Source organism: Scyliorhinus torazame, chromosome 30, assembly GCF_047496885.1.
Source record: "Scyliorhinus torazame isolate Kashiwa2021f chromosome 30, sScyTor2.1, whole genome shotgun sequence".
In the NCBI taxonomy this organism is placed as follows: domain Eukaryota; kingdom Metazoa; phylum Chordata; class Chondrichthyes; order Carcharhiniformes; family Scyliorhinidae; genus Scyliorhinus; species Scyliorhinus torazame.
The window spans coordinates 14027975-14045598 of record NC_092736.1 but is presented as its reverse complement, the minus strand read 5'-3'; the positions used below and the strand labels follow the sequence as shown (position 1 = coordinate 14045598).

At 48.4% G+C, this 17624-nt stretch overlaps 1 protein-coding gene across 1 annotated transcript; it reads right to left on the bottom strand.

The window, feature by feature from the left end:
- Positions 1–1076: 1076 nt before the first annotated feature.
- On the bottom strand, positions 1077–17367 carry LOC140404394 (cytochrome c oxidase subunit 5A, mitochondrial-like). The gene is made up of 5 exons (XM_072492855.1): positions 17176–17367; positions 9385–9501; positions 8713–8834; positions 4569–4693; positions 1077–1225 (listed from the first exon to the last, which is right to left on the bottom strand). The coding sequence occupies exons 1-4, from the start codon at positions 17261–17263 to the stop codon at positions 4580–4582; spliced, it is 441 nt and encodes a 146-aa protein (XP_072348956.1). The 5' UTR covers positions 17264–17367; the 3' UTR covers positions 1077–1225; positions 4569–4579.
- Positions 17368–17624: the final 257 nt, after the last annotated feature.

Genomic DNA, 17624 nt, shown 5'->3' with positions numbered 1-17624 from the left:
GGACTAATTTGACCGCCCACCTATAATGGCAGTATGGAGGCTTGATGGGCCAAATACTACTATCATGCAGCAGCATCCCACGGCAAGACCACTTTACGAGCTTCGGTACCTCATTGCCTACCCGACCCAAAACTCCACAAGCTCCAAAATGTACCTAGACGGATAGATTTTTGTTAAGTAAAAATATTAAGGGACGTGGGCCGAAGGCAGGTATATGGAGTTAGGCCACACATCAGCCATGATCTCATTGAATGACAGGTCAGGTACGAGGGGCTGAATGGCCACTCCTTCAGGTGGTGGGTTGGGATTCTAGTCTTCAGAAGCTTTGATCAGTTGTTGAAGTTATTGGTCACTGTCATGTGGCCGGAGCAATAACTGAAAAAAAGGTAAAAGCAGATTGCCTGATGTTTTCGCTATGCTCAAACACCACGATCATTTTCGTCCGCTGGCTTTATAAAGTAGACAATTTTTCTAACGTCAGAATGGCTGCAACTACACTAGTCATTTTCCATCCAGCTGGTCAACACGTTTGCAGTAGATGGCAAATGAAGCAGCACTTAAATTTTATTGAAAAATAATCTGAATTCCCCATGGACTCTGCTCCAAATTTAAGCAGTGCAGCCAGCACAATAAACTGAAGGCTTTAATCTGATTCCGAGGAATTATGAAACTTTCCAAGGAAATCGTGAGCTGCAAACGCGGGCTCTCGCAGATCAGGACGGGACGAAACTTCAGTTACTTCACCCACTGCAGACTCGAGTCTAAACTTTGCACACAAAAATGTGCTGATTAGGCATTGCAGCCGAAAACATCATTCCAGTTTCACTTTAGAATAAGTCGGAGCAATTTATTGAATGGCATTTTTTTCAAGGCAGCAGTAACTAATTTTGTAATGCTACAGCCTACATGAGTATTACTGTAATTAGTATGTTTGTTGGCAGGAACACTAAACTTAAAAAGAGAGGCACTTCAAAGGCTGGAATTTTCCAGTACCACTGAAGTCCAAAGGTAAACTTGGAACAATTACATATATATATATATATATATATACAATACTGCTCAATAACTGTTGGCACTCCGTGTTCATCCCATTCTTTATTGAATTAAGTTCGCAGGTAGGCATAATACATTAGACAGAACAAGACTCCAAATGTTCAATAAAGTAATATTTTAGGTTGCATCTTGCATCATGTACAATCATATTGGACGACGGTCAGAAGACTGCCTGGAAGAAAAATATTGCACAATGTTAAGATTCGGTTCACTTGAGTTCCGCACTCCTCAAATACTGAACGTGGTTCAACACCAAACAAGGGCAAGAAAATCAGTCATCTTAATGGGCGGAAAGGGCAGTCGAATCAGATTTTGCATTAATTTCTATGCACAATTTACATTTATGTGGCGTCCCTGTAAACGATTTAAATGCCCCGAGGTGATCCACGGGAGTGGTACCAGATATTTTAAGATAATCATAGAATAGAATTTACAGGGCAGAAGGAGGCCATTCGGCCCATCGAGTCTGCACCGGCTCTTGGAAAGAGCAACCTACCCAAAGTCAACACCTCCACCCTACCCCAGCAACCCCACCCAACACGAAGGGCAATTTTGGACACTAAGGGCAATTTATCATGGCCAATCCACCTAACCTGCACATCTTTGGACTGTGGGAGGAAACCGGAGCACCCGGAGGAAACCCACGCACACACGGGGAGGATGTGCAGACTCTGCACAGACAATGGCCCAAGCCGGAATTGAACCTGGGACCCTGGAGCTGTGAAGCAATTGTGCTATCCACAATGCTACCGTGCTGCCCATTAAGTCAGACATATTAGAATACGTGACCATGATTGGTAGTTTTTAAGGAAGTCTCAAAAGGGGAGAGATTCTGGGCTCAGGGGTATGACATCTAAAAAGGCAGACATGCCCAAAAATATTCTTTCCTTATTTGTTCGACATGCACGAGTATAGAATATGGAGGTGGATTTGGGAGGGTGTAAACCTGAAGGTGGGATTTGGCCTCTCGTGGGGGGCAATAGAATCTAGCAGCTCGTCCGTTGCACAGGTAGAGTGTTTTAAATTTGAGCTCATTCATTTGTTTGAGAACTATATTCAAACTGGAGCCAGGAATTCTAGCAGTTTTCCAAATAACTTTGACAAACCTCGACGAGGGAGTTTGCCATTCTAAGCGATGGGATGAGAAGCAAGATTAAATTGCTGCCACGCGAACCCAAGGAACTGGGTGCAAAATAGATGATGGACTAGCTATAAATAGGACAGGGCTGCTGGATCACTCGGATAATAATTATCATAGAATTTACAGTGCAGAAGGAGGCCATTCAGCCCATCGAGTCTGCAACGGCTCTTGGAAAGAGCACCACACCCAAGGTCAACACCTCCACCCTATCCCCATAACCCAGTAACCCCACCCAACACTAAGGGCAATTTATCATGGTCAATCCACCTAACCTGCACATCTTTGGACTGTGGGAGGAAACCGGAGCACCCGGAGGAAACCCACGCACACACGGGGAGGATGTGCAGACTCCGCACAGACAGTGACCCAAGCCGGAATTGAACCTGGAACCCTGGAGCTGTGAAGTAATTGTGCTATCCACAATGCTACCCATAATGGCGACACCAATGGAAATGAAGTTGCCAGTAAGATAGTTGATGTCTCAACTGCCTGGATTCTAAGAACAGTTGCTGCAGCTACATCCAATGTATCTAGTTTCCATCCAAAGTGACATTTTCCACTGGTACGAGATGAGTTACTAGATTCTATTGCTTTCTTTTAAATTTCTTTATCAGAGTTACAAAACCAAAGGGGCAGAATGGACAGAGGCAAACTCCTCAATCCAGCTCCTCGCCCACTCCAAAAATCAACTCAAATTGAATCCAATTCATGGTCCCCACAAGAGAGACATCCCAGATCCCGGCTTACACCTGACCTCATGCTCGATCTTAGCCAAAAGGCCAAGAAGCGATAGATTCTGTTGCATGGTGTACTTTGTCTGAATTTTCCCCGAGAAAGAGTCCTCCCAAACAAATTTACTTTGTGGGTCTAATGAGAAAGCAGATTATGTTCTTTCGAGAGAGGTTGCACTTGCAAAACAGAATGTTTTGGACCCAATTCAAGATCAGCGGCAAAGTACTCATTAAAGGTATAATGCCCAAAAGTGGTTCGGTAACTCACTATTACTAAAGAACTTGCTTTTCACATGGTCAGAACTGGCCAGGGTAACAGTGACGAGCACTCTAAAGGTAGATCACTTTAACATGACTGAATTTGCTATTTGAACACAAGTGGGGAAAAAATGACCAATAATTACTAATTCGTGTTACAACATTCTTTATCAGTAGAAACAGACAAGCAACTGATCACATTGTGTAATTAAGTTTTCGACTCTAACACAGTTTGCAATCCGTAACCACATCAGGTTTTCAGCAATGATGTGCTCCATTTGCTGAAAGCAGCCATATTTTTTCCACTTGAGCTGTCTGTTCTCTGCCATTTTTACTCATGTGGAAGTGCACTATGAGCACTTAAAACACATTTTGTGGGAGCTGCAGATGATCAACGTACAGGAATTACATGAGACGTTGATTACAGGACATTCTCTCGGCTGATTCCAGAGACGAAGGGGTTTAGCCGGTGAAGATTGGACAGGTTGGTTGGGCTTGGATCCAATGAAGCTCCGAAGAACGAGTGGTGACTTATTGAAACATACAAGACCCTGAGGGGACTGGACAGAGTGGATGCCAAGGGGATGATTCCACTCGTGGCAGAGACTAGATGTAGCGGACAGCTTAGAAACAAGGGGTGTCCCATTTGAAACGGAGGAGGAGAATTTTTTGTCTCTCAAGAGGGCCATTCGTCTATGAAATTCTCTTCTACAGACAGAAGTGGAGGCTGGGTCACCGAGTATTGTTAAGGAGGAGTTAACGATTCTTGATTGACAAGGGTGTCAAAGGGCACAGGGGAGAAAAGTGGAGTTGAAGTCACAAGCAAGTCAGCCATGATTTTATTGAATGGCAGAGCAGGCTCGAGGGGCCGAATGGCCGACTTCCTGCTCCGAATTTATAAGTATGCACTCATTCTGGCAGCCATTACTTTTTCTAGGTGAAGCTTAATCTGCCATCAACTGAAACGCAGATGAAATAGATCAAGTAGGTAAAGCTTCCACAACTGAGTGGGTGACAATAGACAACATATCACAAATGTCAACTTTAACAAAACTTAAAAGTTTCACCCACAAAAAAGCCATAGAATATTTCAAACTGCCACTTCTTAAAATGTTTTAGCAAATCCTTTCCTTCACAATGCAACAAAAATCAACAATTCCACTAAGTAACATGTATTTACGCTACTTGTATTTCACAATTTACAAGATAACGTGGCTTTGGTTCGGTTTTCAGTACCCAATCCGCCATATGATTGTATTCATGAGACTGCCGTACAAATACTGAATTCGTACATCACAAATTTCCACAAGCCATCTTAGAATCAGTTGTCATTGTCAAGTCAAACTGATCGGCTAAACAAAGAATCGAGTCTGTCCTAAACTCACCAGGTATAATGTTATAATTTGTCTAGACCGATCTCCTCTGGGGTTGGAATGCCCAGTTCAGTCAATGTAGGCCTGAGTTCTTGAATAACGTAGGGGTAGATGTCTTTGTGAGGGCCAGATTTTTCCTGAAAAGTGCAAGGAGTCACATTTATATTCATTATATGCCACGCATTTCTCCAGGTTTTTGTTTGCTGTTCCTTTCCGACCAGTAACCTGCCACCCGACCCAGGGCTTCCCCATACACTCCAGGTGGCACCTAGCTGTGTGTACTGTCAAAATTAGCATCCTGGAACCAGGCAGACTGGAAAAACAATGAACAAGTTTGCATCAATTTAATTAGACCAGCAACTTACTGGTTTACATAGAGCGGTACAGCTTATTCTAAATTCACCCTTCCTTGAAAGCCACGTCCCACCACCCGACAAAGGGGAAGATAAAATCAAAAAGTCTCAAATTATTTTATTTGAGTTAACATTTGTTCCTCTTTTTTTTTTATAAAAAAAAAAGCTTTTTATTTTATTTTAGAATGCCCAATTCTTTATCCAATTAAGGGGCAATTTAGTGTGGCCAATCCACCTACCCTGCATGAGTTTGGGTTGTGGGGGGTGAGACCCACGCAGACACAAGGAGAATGTGCAAATTCCTCATGGACTGTGACCTAGGATTGGATCCAGGTCCTCGGCGACATGAGGCAGCAGTGCTAACCACTGCCTCACTGTGCTGCCCACAACATTTGTTCCTCTTCTGATAAGATGTCATTTACACGGGACATCATTAACTATCCATTGATAGCAAAAACTACCTGCGGGAAACATGACGAGCAAGGATTGACCACATTGTGTGGGACAGGAGCCATGCTCGGTGGGCTAGACACCTGGCTCGCAATGCAGAACAAGGCCAGCAGCGTGGGTTCAATTCCCGTACCGGCTGAATTCTCCCTCTGTATTCCCAACAAGCGCCGGAATGTGGCGACTAGGGGCTTCTCACAGTAACTTCATTGCAGTGTTAATGTATGTCTACTTGTGACAATAAAAAATTATTATTATTATATGCAGGCCAGGTGAGGTCAGGATAGCAATTTCTCCTCTGAAGAACCTTAGTCAAAGTTCAATTGTGAGCAACATGGTGGGAGCAGTCTTCTTTCTAAATAAAAAGTTTTTTTTAGATCTGATCTGCTGCATCGCTCAATCCTGTAGGTAAAGCATGTATTGTTTCAACCCATATAACAAACAACATATCAAGTCAATTGAAATACGGTTAAACTGCATTTTGTAATAGAATTATTAGCATTTGAGTGGAATCTTAAAGGCCAAATCCTACAATGTACATTTGTGTGAAAAGAATAAATTAACATGTGTCATTGATTTAAATATGAAAATCATTAGATCCCTTTCCATTTCGAATGCTCAGGAGACAGAGGAAGATATTCCAGGGGTCAGGTATAAGGGAGATAGATTCGGAGCATTGTCTTTAATGCTACTGCAACTGACGTTGGGTAGCTAGGTGGTGCTTGGAAGTTGGTTACATGGAAACATAGGTACAGATCAAGACCATTCAGCCCCACAAATATGTTCTGTCATTCAATTAAATCAGGGCTGTACCCCACCACAATTTCATTAGTTCCGGGATGTCAGAGCATTGGACGGGATTGGCGACGTGTGGTACTGGTGGATGGATGACGCAGCAGTGCATGGGGAAGCCCTGGGTCGGGTGGCAGGTTACTGGTCGGAAAGGAACAGCAAACAAAATTGGCTGAGAAGAGTCCGAGCAGTAATGAGCGAGAGAAAAGCAGGCCACGTCCAAAAGATGACTGCACATTGTTCAACGACAGTTGCGACTCCTCAGATACTGAAGCAGCCCATGTTCGAATGCAGCAAAACCTGGATAATATGCAGGCTTGGGCTGACAAGTGGCAAGTAACATTCGAATCACACAAGTGCCAGGCAGCGACCATCTCCAAAAAGAATCGAACCATTGCCCTTGACATTCAATTACATTACCATCACTGAATCTCCCACTATGAACATCCCGGGGGAGGGGGTTATCATAGAATTTACAGTGCAGGAGGAGGCCATTCGGTCCATCGAGTCTGCACCGGCTCTTAGAAAGAGCACCCCAGCCAAGGTCAACACCTCCACCCTATCCCCATAACCCAGTAACCTCACCCAACACTAAGGGCAATTTAGCATGGCCAATCCACCTAACCCGCACATCTTTAGACTGTGGGAGGAAACCGGAGCACCCGGAGGAAACCCACGCACACACGGGGAGGATATGCAGACTCCGCACAGACAGTGACCCAAACCGGGAATCGAACCTGGGACCCTGGAGCTGTGAAGCAATTGTGCTATTGACAATGTTACCGTGCTTTCCACTAACCAGAAAATGAACAGGTCTAGCCTATAAAAGCAGATCAGAGGCTAGGAATCCTGCGGCAGGTAACTCGTCTCCTGACTTCCCAAAGCCTGGCCACCATCTACACGATTTAAGTCAGGAGTGTGATGGAATACTCTCCACTTGCCAGGATGAGTGCAGCTCCAACTACACTCAAGAAGCTCAATGTCATCCAGGACAAAGCAACCTGCTTGTTTGGCACCCCAGCCACAAACATTCACTCCCTCCACCGCCGATGCACAGTGGCAGCAGTGTACCATCTACAAGATGCACTGCAGGAACTCACCAAAGTTCCTTAGGCAGCACCTTTCAAACCCGCAACCGCTGCCAGCTGGAGGTACAAGGACAGCAGACACATGGGGACACCAACACCTAGACGTTTCCGCCAAACCCCTCACCATCCTGACTTACAGAATCATACAATTTACAGTGCAGGAGGCCATTCGGCCCATCAAGTCTGCACCAGCCCTTAGAAAGAGCACCCTACTTAAGTTGAAGCCCACGCCTTGACCCTATCCCTTTAACCCAGTAACCTCACCTAACCATTTTGGACACCAAGGGCAATTTAGCATGGCCAATCCACCTAACCTGCACATCTTTGGACTGTGAGGGGTAACCGGAGCACCCGGAGGAAAGCCACGCAGACATGGGGAGAAAGTGCAGACTCCGCACAGACAGTGACCCAAGCCGGGAATCGAACCTGGGACCCGGAGCTGCGAAAAAACCGTGCTGACCACTGTGCTACCGTGCCGACTTGGAAAAATATCGACCGTTTCTTCACTGTCACTGGTTCAAAATCCTGGAACTCCCTCCCTAATAGCACTGTGGGTGCACCTACACCACATGGACTGCAGCGGTACAAGGTGGCAGCTCAAGGGCAATAAGGGAGTAATAAACGTTGGCCTAGCCGGCAACACCCACATGCCATGAATAAAAAAAGTCATGGGTAGTTGCCATGGGATAGGGAAGGAGCTGACATCAAGGCTGGACTGATAAGACAGATGGGATGTGATAATAAAAAGGCTGGAAATCTTTCCCATGCTCGCAGAAGGCTTAAAAGAGCAGCTTCTGAGGCAGTGAACCAAAGGAGAGTATTTCTTTCAAAAGCAAAAATCGGGTGGGAAGTGTAACCATTAGTCTAAGAGTTACTTGATAGTAAGAAATGGTGTTGCTAAGTAGTAACTCTTCGGAGGAATTCTACACTTCCAGCGATGGCTTGAGGCTATCATTTTTCATTACGTCCAAAGGAGGAATCCCTCGCTAAGTTTCATGATCGGAGGAATTCTAATAATTTCTCCAGCATGGCCAGGTACTAGCTGTAGGAAAGATCCAACCTGGTCTGGAGATGACAACTGGTGTTAGTGCAGCCTGGAGAGGTCAAGAAGGCCTCAGGTAGAAAGCACAGCACCATCCATCTCAGAGAAGGGAGCGGTCAATAGCAGATGCAAGGCACGTGTAGATATGGCGACAGAAATAGGCCAAGGAATGTTATAAAATGTATTAATTTTGCATGTCTTATGTTTAGGAACTTGGGGGTTGCAAAATACGCCTTTAATAAATTATAGATCATTAATTGCCACCTATTTGAACAGGAAAAGCAATTGCTTCACTTTCAGAACTGTTAAGTCAGAAAACACTTATTCCTGAAGGTTTCCACTTTCCAGCCACGAATCAAGGCGACACCATCTTTTATTTACAAATTTTCAAAAATGACAAGAACTGTGGAAAAGGATTTTTCGCTTCCACTGACCTTCACTGCTTCTAGGATGCGGATTGCACTAGCTAGATCGTTTAACCTACGGCATGCTCTCAGGGCAGCATCAAGAATTTTGGGTTCAGGTACGAGGTCGTATCCGATAAGGGTGTTCATTCCTGTCAAATAAAACAGACATTTATTCGAGCAGAATGCTAGGGGCAAAAAAAGCGACCATTTTGTACAATGTCAAAGGGCAGAACGAATGCACAAAATCTTTCAACCTTTACAAACAAAACTAGATTTTTAAAAAAGAGGCACTCTACATGAGCCACTAAGAAAGAGGAAAGACCGTAGTGCAAAACAGCACCAAGATTGAATAGGGACCAGACCAAATAGCAGTTGAGTTCATTCCAAGCTTACAGGAAGAGCGTGTCGAAAACAGCGGTGAAAAATTGTTACGCTAAAATAAGTACAAAGAAACTAATTTTGGCCTGGTGATTACAGGTGACACATTGGCCCAGACTGCTGTGGAAAAATTGCAAGTTCACAACGCGTGTAAAATAAAAACTGCAATTTGCAACAAGAGATACTCTTGCGAATCATCTCAGATCCTGGGCCATTACCTTGGCCAAAGATTTATGACGGACTTGAACCATTAAGTTGAAACATTCTAGCTTTATAGTCACTGGTACAACTATGCATCTTCCAAACGGATTTACTTTTTACCTTTCCTGAGCTCCCAGGCATCAATGTCAGGCTTGTTGAAGTACGTTACCCAGCGAGCATCAAACTCCTCATCAGTTTCCTGCTTGCCATGTGAATACCAGCGTGAAGCAAGGGCAGCTGTCAAAAGGGACGACATATTTTAAATCCCAAACACGCATCGAACCTCCTTGCAACTTCGCGCCCAGCTTCCAAGACCAAAGTCAACCCCAATTATTAACATCCATCACCTGGCAGCAAGGCAACTTGCTTCTTTCTACTCCCTCACTCCTCAATATGTAAAGCAAATTAACTTCACAGAGCTAATTCATTCTATGAAGTGAGCCCGTCACAATTTTTCCAAGATAGATTCCAGAATGATTAGGCGATAGCAATATGCAGATGTAGGATTATTACGGAATTAAAGCAAAACTAAAATATGGTAAAAATTGGTGATTGCAAATACTAGTGATCAAATCAGGAGTAGACACCAGTTATACTGGAACAGGGATGAGCAACAAGTGAATTATTAAGCAATGGAGCATACACATGCCATACCGGAAGCTGAACTTCCGCTGGCCAATCCCATTAAAGCCAGCATCAGTTGTAGGATGGTCCCGAGCACACTAGCTCACAACCCCGACAGACTTCCTCAAGGAAAGAGGAAGTTAAAATAGCAACCGTGCCCGACAATTATGAAAGTGAATGTTTAACTGAAGGTTACCACCTTGTATTCTAATGGAAAGTTGGGAGTCTTTTCTTGATTCTTGACTTTTAAAGTTCAAGATGGTCAATTTTGACTAATAATCTTAACAAATCAGCATCAAGATATGGGAGAAACAAACTTTCTGGAAGACACAGCCAGTCGGGCAGGATAGGAACAAGTTCCTAATTCCAGGATTCACTCTGCAAAATATTACAGCTGCGTCTGAAAATACAACTGACAAGGTGGAAGTGCTGTCATAATGGGCCAAATTCTACTGAAGTGATCAGGAGTATTTTATTTCCGACTGAAAAGGACAGGTTAAAAAGCATTCTGGGTACTAATTAACAAATACAACCTTTGAAAATGAAGGTTAACCTATCTATTCCTACTGCATTATTAAAATAACTTGACTACCATATCACATTTCAGCCTCCGTGTACTGCTTTGCACGTGCCACAAAGCCACTCTTCCACCCATGGTAAATGCCTGGGCGCCAACTGCCACTGCAGAACTAGATAACCACGTTGGAATATCAACAAGGCCCGAGAATGTTAAGGAACAATCTGCATATACCCATCACCTTTAACAAGAGTTAAACCTTCCAACGTGCATCACAGGAGCATTCAACAGAATGTTACATCCTGTCACATGAAACAGGTGTTAGGAGGAGTGCAAGGAGACTGGTTTTAAGGAAGTTCATACAGGAGGAATGAGGGGCTAATGGAAAGCGATTAAACTAGGGAATGTGCAAGAGGCCAGCACTGGGGGAGGGCAGAGATCTCGGAGGGCCATTGAGTTGGAAGGGGTCATGGAGGTTGGGGAGGGCAGAGGCCACGGAGGATTTTAAAAGCACGAGAATCTGAAAATCAATTTGCAGGAGTTGAAAAGCGGCAGCCTTGGCGTTGGGAGTGTCAGTAACTCTGTCGAGGGTCAAATAAGGCGCCATGGTTGCAGAGACGCTGCAGCGCAAGCAACCATACATTGTAGATACCGCTTAAAGGTTATGCCTATCCCAGCTGTCACATAGGCAAGCTAAACAATAGCGTTCTGTTGAAAAAATGAACCAGCGGCATGAAAATGTTGAATACGAGTCAAAACATGTTCAGGTAACAGTAAACCAAAGAGGCAACTTTCCTTAGAATGGAATGGAGGAAACGTGGGCAGAAACCAATGATGGGGGTGGGGAGCGAAGACAATTGTGATTGCTTATAGACACAGCTAGATCAAAAACAGGAAGTCATTTCCACCACTCATTCGTTGTACTCCAAGTTCAACAGCTTCAACAGTGGGAACAGGAGTTAAGAATACTGACCGTCGGCGCAGCTTTTACCTGATCAAGTGGCCAGTGATTATGTCAGGCAAGTTTGGAAAGGAAACAAAGCAAATTAAAAAAGGCGTGCCATTTTGGAGGTAATGGTAAGGTTTCCAGTCATACAATGCAGAGCTGTCAAAGAGCTGACACTGAACACGTCAATCAGAGGATTGTCCAAATATTGCCTCCAACACTTAAAAAACATAGATTTGTAGCTATTGGAGTTGTCTTGCAGGCAGCGGGGAGTTAGTTTCATTTTGAATGCTACGCTACAGGAAGCTGAGCAACTTTAAACTAACCTCGACCTGTTTTCACAAGGTGCCTATTTGGCAGTTAATCATTACAGAGCCAAGCCCATAAACAGCTTCGCAGAACCGAACACCGATCCCTTAAATCAGAATCGAACACAAAAGACAAACAGCCGAAAGGTTTCAACCCTACCAAGTCCAGTTTGTTTAAAGCTTCAATACCTCCTGGCCAATTCAGAAGACCACGCAAAAATAAACTCTTCGCCAGACCACGTTTGGCAACAAGTTGTGACACTGGTACGTGGTGGTCCACAAGAAAATATGAACTTACAACTACACTTGCAATAAAACGTGCGCATATTAGCTCGTTTCTCTGGCCATCACGACGTGATGTCAAATGTGGGCAAATGGAACATGTCTGTCGAGTGTACCCAATCACAGCATCAAGAGCAACCACCAATTGACCCAGCTTCAGAAGAGTGATCTCTGTGCATTACTCTGCCCCTTTTGATATGGTATTCAGTGGGCAATCCCCTGGTGTTGCAGGGTTCCAAGGTTATCATATTTCTTGAACTATACCAAGGGCTGAAAGCTGATAACACTGTTGGCTCATTTCAATGCTAATTTATGGAAACCAACAGAACCAAAACTGCAGTTCTAAGTTTGTCTCGACCCCACTAAAACTCAACAATTCAGACAGGCAACAACAAAGATCAGCTACCCTGTTCAATATGTCTAAGCCACCTGAGAACACCAGCACATTTCTCAAAATGAGCCAGCCCGCAATTTTAGATCTAATTATAGCCATGCACTCCAGGCTCAGACTATCAGGATTTTCTTTCAGAAATAATTTCAGTGTTTAAATTCAAGTTCTTTAAAGCCATTGATTCCGGCATTATTTCAAAACCATTTCCTACAATGCACTAGCTCACCTTCAAAATGGATTGTAAGTACATTCTACAAAACTAAATTTATACATTTAATTCAACTGACCAGCTCAAGATGGTTAATCATATGTGATTCAACCATTTCCTTTCAAACAATTGACAGTACCTTGTAGCTTTCTCCCCTCTCAAAAGGGTCCGGGAAAATAAACTCTCCAGCACACAAGTGTAACAATGTGAATATACCAACAAATGACTGACTGCCCTCGACAGTGAGGCAGCAGTTGGCCGAGTGCGGCAGCAAGGAGCTTGAGCGAATCGGGAGTCAATGGGATTTGGGGTTGAAGTTAAACCTAACACAAAGGAAGATGGCTGTGGTTGTTGCAGGCCAATTATCTCACTTCCAGGACATCACTAACGGAGCTCCTCGGGGAAGTGTCTGAGGCCCAACCAGCTTCAGCTGCTTCTTCGAATGACTTTCCTTCTATCATAAATTTAGAAGTGGGGATGATCACTGATGACTGCACAATGGTCAGCAATATTTGTGACTCCGCAGATACTGAAGCAGTCCTTGTCCAAATGCGGCAAGATCTGGACAATGTCTAGGGCTGGGCAGACAAGTGCCAGGCAATGACCATCTCCCACATCGCTGCTTGACATTACCTTTGCTGAAGGCCCCACAATCAACATTATGGGGAGGTTACCAATGTCCAGAAACAAAATCTGGACTAGCTATCTTAAACACTGTGACGACAAGAGTAGGCTGGAGGCTAGCCCTCTAACTCACCCCCTGATTCCCGAAATGTGTCCACCATCTACAAGGCACAAGTCAGGAGCATGATGGAATATTCTCCACTTTCCTTGCTGAGTGCAGCCCCAACACCCAAGGAACTTGACATCATCCAGGAGAGTGTAGCCCATTTGACTGACACCCTATCCACAAACATTCACTCCAACCATCGAACATTACAGCGCAGTACAGGCCCTTCGGCCCTCGATGTTGCGCCGACCTGTAAAACCACTCTAAAGCCCATCTACACTATTCCCTTATCATCCATATGTTTATCCAATGACCATTTAAATGCCCTTAATGTTAGCGGGTCCACTACTGTTGCAGGCAGGCATTCCACGCCCTTAATACTCTCTGGGTAAAGAACCTACCTCTTACATCTGTCCTATATCTATCTCCCCTCAATTTAAAGCTATGTCCCCTCATCACCATCCGAGGAAAAAGGCTCTCACTGTCCACCCTATCTAATCCTCTGATCATCTTGCATGCCTCAATTAAGTCACCTCTTAACCTTCTTCTCTCTAACGAAGACAGCCTCAAGTCCCTCAGCCTTCCCTCATAAGATCTTCCCTCCATACCAGGCAACATCCTGGTAAATCTCCTCTGCACCCTTTCCAATGCTTCCACATCCTTCCTATAATGCGGCGACCAGAATCGCACGCAATACTCCAAATAAAGCCGCACCAGAGTTTTGAACAGCTGCAAAACCCATGGGCACACAGGGGTAGCCTGTGTACCATCATCAAGATACATTGAAGCACATTTTGACAATTTTGCTCCAAATCAGTTCCTGCAACATCTGCAAACAGACCTTCCTAACTAGGTATATACAAGTGACCTTGAATTATCCTTCACTGCACATCCAATAATTCAACCAATAATCACAGATAAATCAAATCAAACTGCTTTAAAAATGCGCCAAATACCTGTTTCTGCAATGGATGTTTGGGTGGAAGGGGCAATCCAATCAATTATTAAAAAGTTACAGAAAATAATTAAGACAAGGAGTCACACCAAATCTGAAATAAGTGCATGCAAAAAGTGGCATATCATGTGATTTTGCAGTGAAGACAGTATGTAAATCTCCAGTAGTTTTGCAGCCTGCACGTCTTCCTATTGCAATTTAATTAGTATTGAGAAATGCACAACCACAGAAGGGGGTTGGATTTTATCTCATTATAAACTTCTGTGAACACAGGAGGAAGTGACTGCAATGCACCCAGAGGGGACAGAGTGAGGGATTTTAATGGGATGGGTCTATTCTGCCTCTTCCAGCACCCCCTAAACCCCCCTCCTCCTCCACTCCCTTACAGCCCCCTCCTCCTCCAGTCCTTGAGCCCCCATCCTCCTCCACTCCCTTACAGCCCCCTTCCTCCTCCCGCAGCCACCCTCCACTCTCAGTCACCCCCCTCCACTCACAGCCCCCCCTCCTCCTCCACTCACAGCCCCCCCTCCTCCTCCACTCACAGCCCCCCCTCCTCCTCCACTCACAGCCCCCCCTCCTCCTCCACTCACAGCCCCCCCTCCTCCTCCACTCACAGCCCCCCCCCCCTCCTCCACTCACAGCCCTCCTCCTCCTCCACTCACAGCCCTCCTCCTCCTCCACTCACAGCCCCCCTCCTCCTCCTCCACTCACAGCCCCCCTCCTCCTCCTCCACTCACAGCCCCCCTCCTCCTCCTCCACTCACAGCCCCCCTCCTCCTCCTCCACTCACAGCCCCCCTCCTCCTCCACTCCCTCACAGCCCCCCTCCTCCTCCACTCCCTCACAGCCCCCCTCCTCCTGCACTCCCTCACAGCCCCCCCTCCTCCTGCACTCCCTCACAGCCCCCCCTCCTCCTGCACTCCCTCACAGCCCCCTCCTCCTGCAGTCCCTCACAGCCCCCCCTCCTCCTGCAGTCCCTCACAGCCCCCCCTCCTCCTGCAGTCCCTCACAGCCCCCCTCCTCCTCCACAGCCCCCCTCCTCCTCCACTCCCTCACAGCCCCCCTCCTCCTCCACTCCCTCACAGCCCCCTCCTCCTCCACTCCCTCACAGCCCCCTCCTCCTCCACTCCCTCACAGCCCCCCTCCTCCTCCACTCCCTCACAGCCCCCCTCCTCCTCCACTCCCTCACAGCCCCCCTCCTCCTCCACTCCCTCACAGCCCCCCTCCTCCTCCACTCCCTCACAGCCCCCCTCCTCCTCCACTCCCTCACAGCCCCCCTCCACTCAGCCCCCCTCCACTCAGTCCCCCTCCACTCAGTCCCCCTCCACTCAGTCCCCCTCCACTCAGTCCCCCTCCACTCAGTCCCCCTCCACTCAGTCCCCCTCCACTCAGTCCCCCTCCACTCAGTCCCCCTCCACTCAGTCCCCCTCCACTCAGTCCCCCTCCACTCAGTCCCCCTCCACTCAGTCCCCCTCCACTCAGTCCCCCTCCACTCAGTCCCCCTCCACTCAGTCCCCCTCCACTCAGTCCCCCTCCACTCAGTCCCCCTCCACTCAGTCCCCCTCCACTCAGTCCCCCTCCACTCAGTCCCCCTCCACTCAGTCCCCCTCCACTCAGTCCCCCTCCACTCAGTCCCCCTCCACTCAGTCCCCCTCCACTCAGTCCCCCTCCACTCAGTCCCCCTCCACTCAGTCCCCCTCCACTCAGTCCCCCTCCACTCAGTCCCCCTCCACTCAGTCCCCCTCCACTCAGTCCCCCTCCACTCAGTCCCCCTCCACTCAGTCCCCCTCCACTCAGTCCCCCTCCACTCAGTCCCCCTCCACTCAGTCCCCCTCCACTCAGTCCCCCTCCACTCAGTCCCCCTCCACTCAGTCCCCCTCCACTCACAGCACCCCCTCCTCCTGCACTCCCTCACAGCCTCCTCCTCCCGCAGCCCCCCCTCCTCCTCCCGCAGCCCCCCCTCCTCCTCCTCCCGCAGCCCCCCCTCCTCCTCCTCCCGCAGCCCCCCCTCCTCCTCCTCCCGCAGCCCCCCCCCCTCCTCCTCCCGCAGCCCCCCCCCTCCTCCTCCCGCAGCCCCCCTCCTCCTCCCGCAGCCCCCCTCCTCCTCCCGCAGCCCCCCTCCTCCTCCCGCAGCCCCCCTCCTCCTCCCGCAGCCCCCCCTCCTCCTCCCGCAGCCCCCCCCCTCCACTCCCTCACAGCCCCCCTCTCCACTCCCTCACAGCCCCCCTCTCCACTCCCTCACAGCCCCCCTCTCCACTCCCTCACAGCCCCCCTCTCCACTCCCTCACAGCCCCCCTCTCCACTCCCTCACAGCCCCCCTCTCCACTCCCTCACAGCCCCCCTCCTCCTGCACTCCCTCACAGCCCCCCTCCTCCTGCACTCCCTCACAGCCACCCTCCTCCTGCACTCCCTCACAGTCCCCCTCCTCCTCCACTCCCTCACAGTCCCCCTCCTCCTCCACTCCCTCACAGTCCCCCTCCTCCTCCACTCCCTCACAGTCCCCCTCCTCCTCCACTCCCTCACAGTCCCCCTCCTCCTCCACTCCCTCACAGTCCCCCTCCTCCTCCACTCCCTCACAGTCCCCCTCCTCCTCCACTCCCTCACAGTCCCCCTCCTCCTCCACTCCCTCACAGTCCCCCCTCTCCACTGCCTCACAGCCTCCCCTCCTCCTCCACTCACTCCTAGCCCCACCTCCTCCTCCTCCACTCCCACAATGTCACTAGGCCCGGAGCCTACCTCGAGTAGCGGGCGGGTCATTGCAAGGACACGGGGGGTTTTGCCGGACAGGCCACGGGAGAGAAGAGGCCGAAGCCGCGGGAGAGAAGAGGCCGAGGCCGCCGCCGCGGGGTCCCCCTCACACCCTCCCGGGGAGGAGGTTATTCCCCGGGTAAAGCCGGGCTCGGAGAGCGAGGCAGCGCCGGGAGGGAAGGCGGAAGGACTGTTTGACTTTACCCGCTGCTGGGTGCCCTCGCCGGGCCGCCGTTGTCCGCCTCCACGCGGCCAGGCCGGTGCTGCTGTACCGGAGCGCCGCTCGGAACATGCCGCCGGGGTGTGTCTGTGTGCGGGTGGGTGGCTGAGAGTCTGAACGAGAAGCGCCGCCGGCACCACAGAGAGAAGCGCGAGGGCTGCGTCGCCGTGTCACGTCCACTGACGTCGCCGCGTATCCGTCGCGTCACGTTCATAACGTCACCGCGTATCCGCCGCCGCACCTTGCACGCCCAAACCGGGCATGCGCACTTCCGCCGAATTGACCGGTTCCACTCTGCGACGCCGCCATGTTTGATACTGGCGCCAGTCACCTGCCCTGGCTGGGCGGTATGTTGTGTTGTGGGCAATGGGTGTGTGGCCCTCCTTCACCTAATCTTTTTATTGTCACAAGTAGACTTACATTTAAAACGCAA

Bases quoted from the DNA above. Each gene is read 5' to 3' on its own strand.
- LOC140404394 (XM_072492855.1), bottom strand. From the start codon at position 17,263: ATGTTCCGAGCGGCGCTCCGGTACAGCAGCACCGGCCTGGCCGCGTGG. The intron at 9,502-17,175 runs GTAAAGTCAAAC...CCCTTTTGACAG, and splicing joins GCGAGGGCACCCAGCAGCGG to CTGCCCTTGCTTCACGCTGG. The intron at 8,835-9,384 runs GTAAAAAGTAAA...TTTATTTGACAG, and splicing joins TGCCTGGGAGCTCAGGAAAG to GAATGAACACCCTTATCGGA.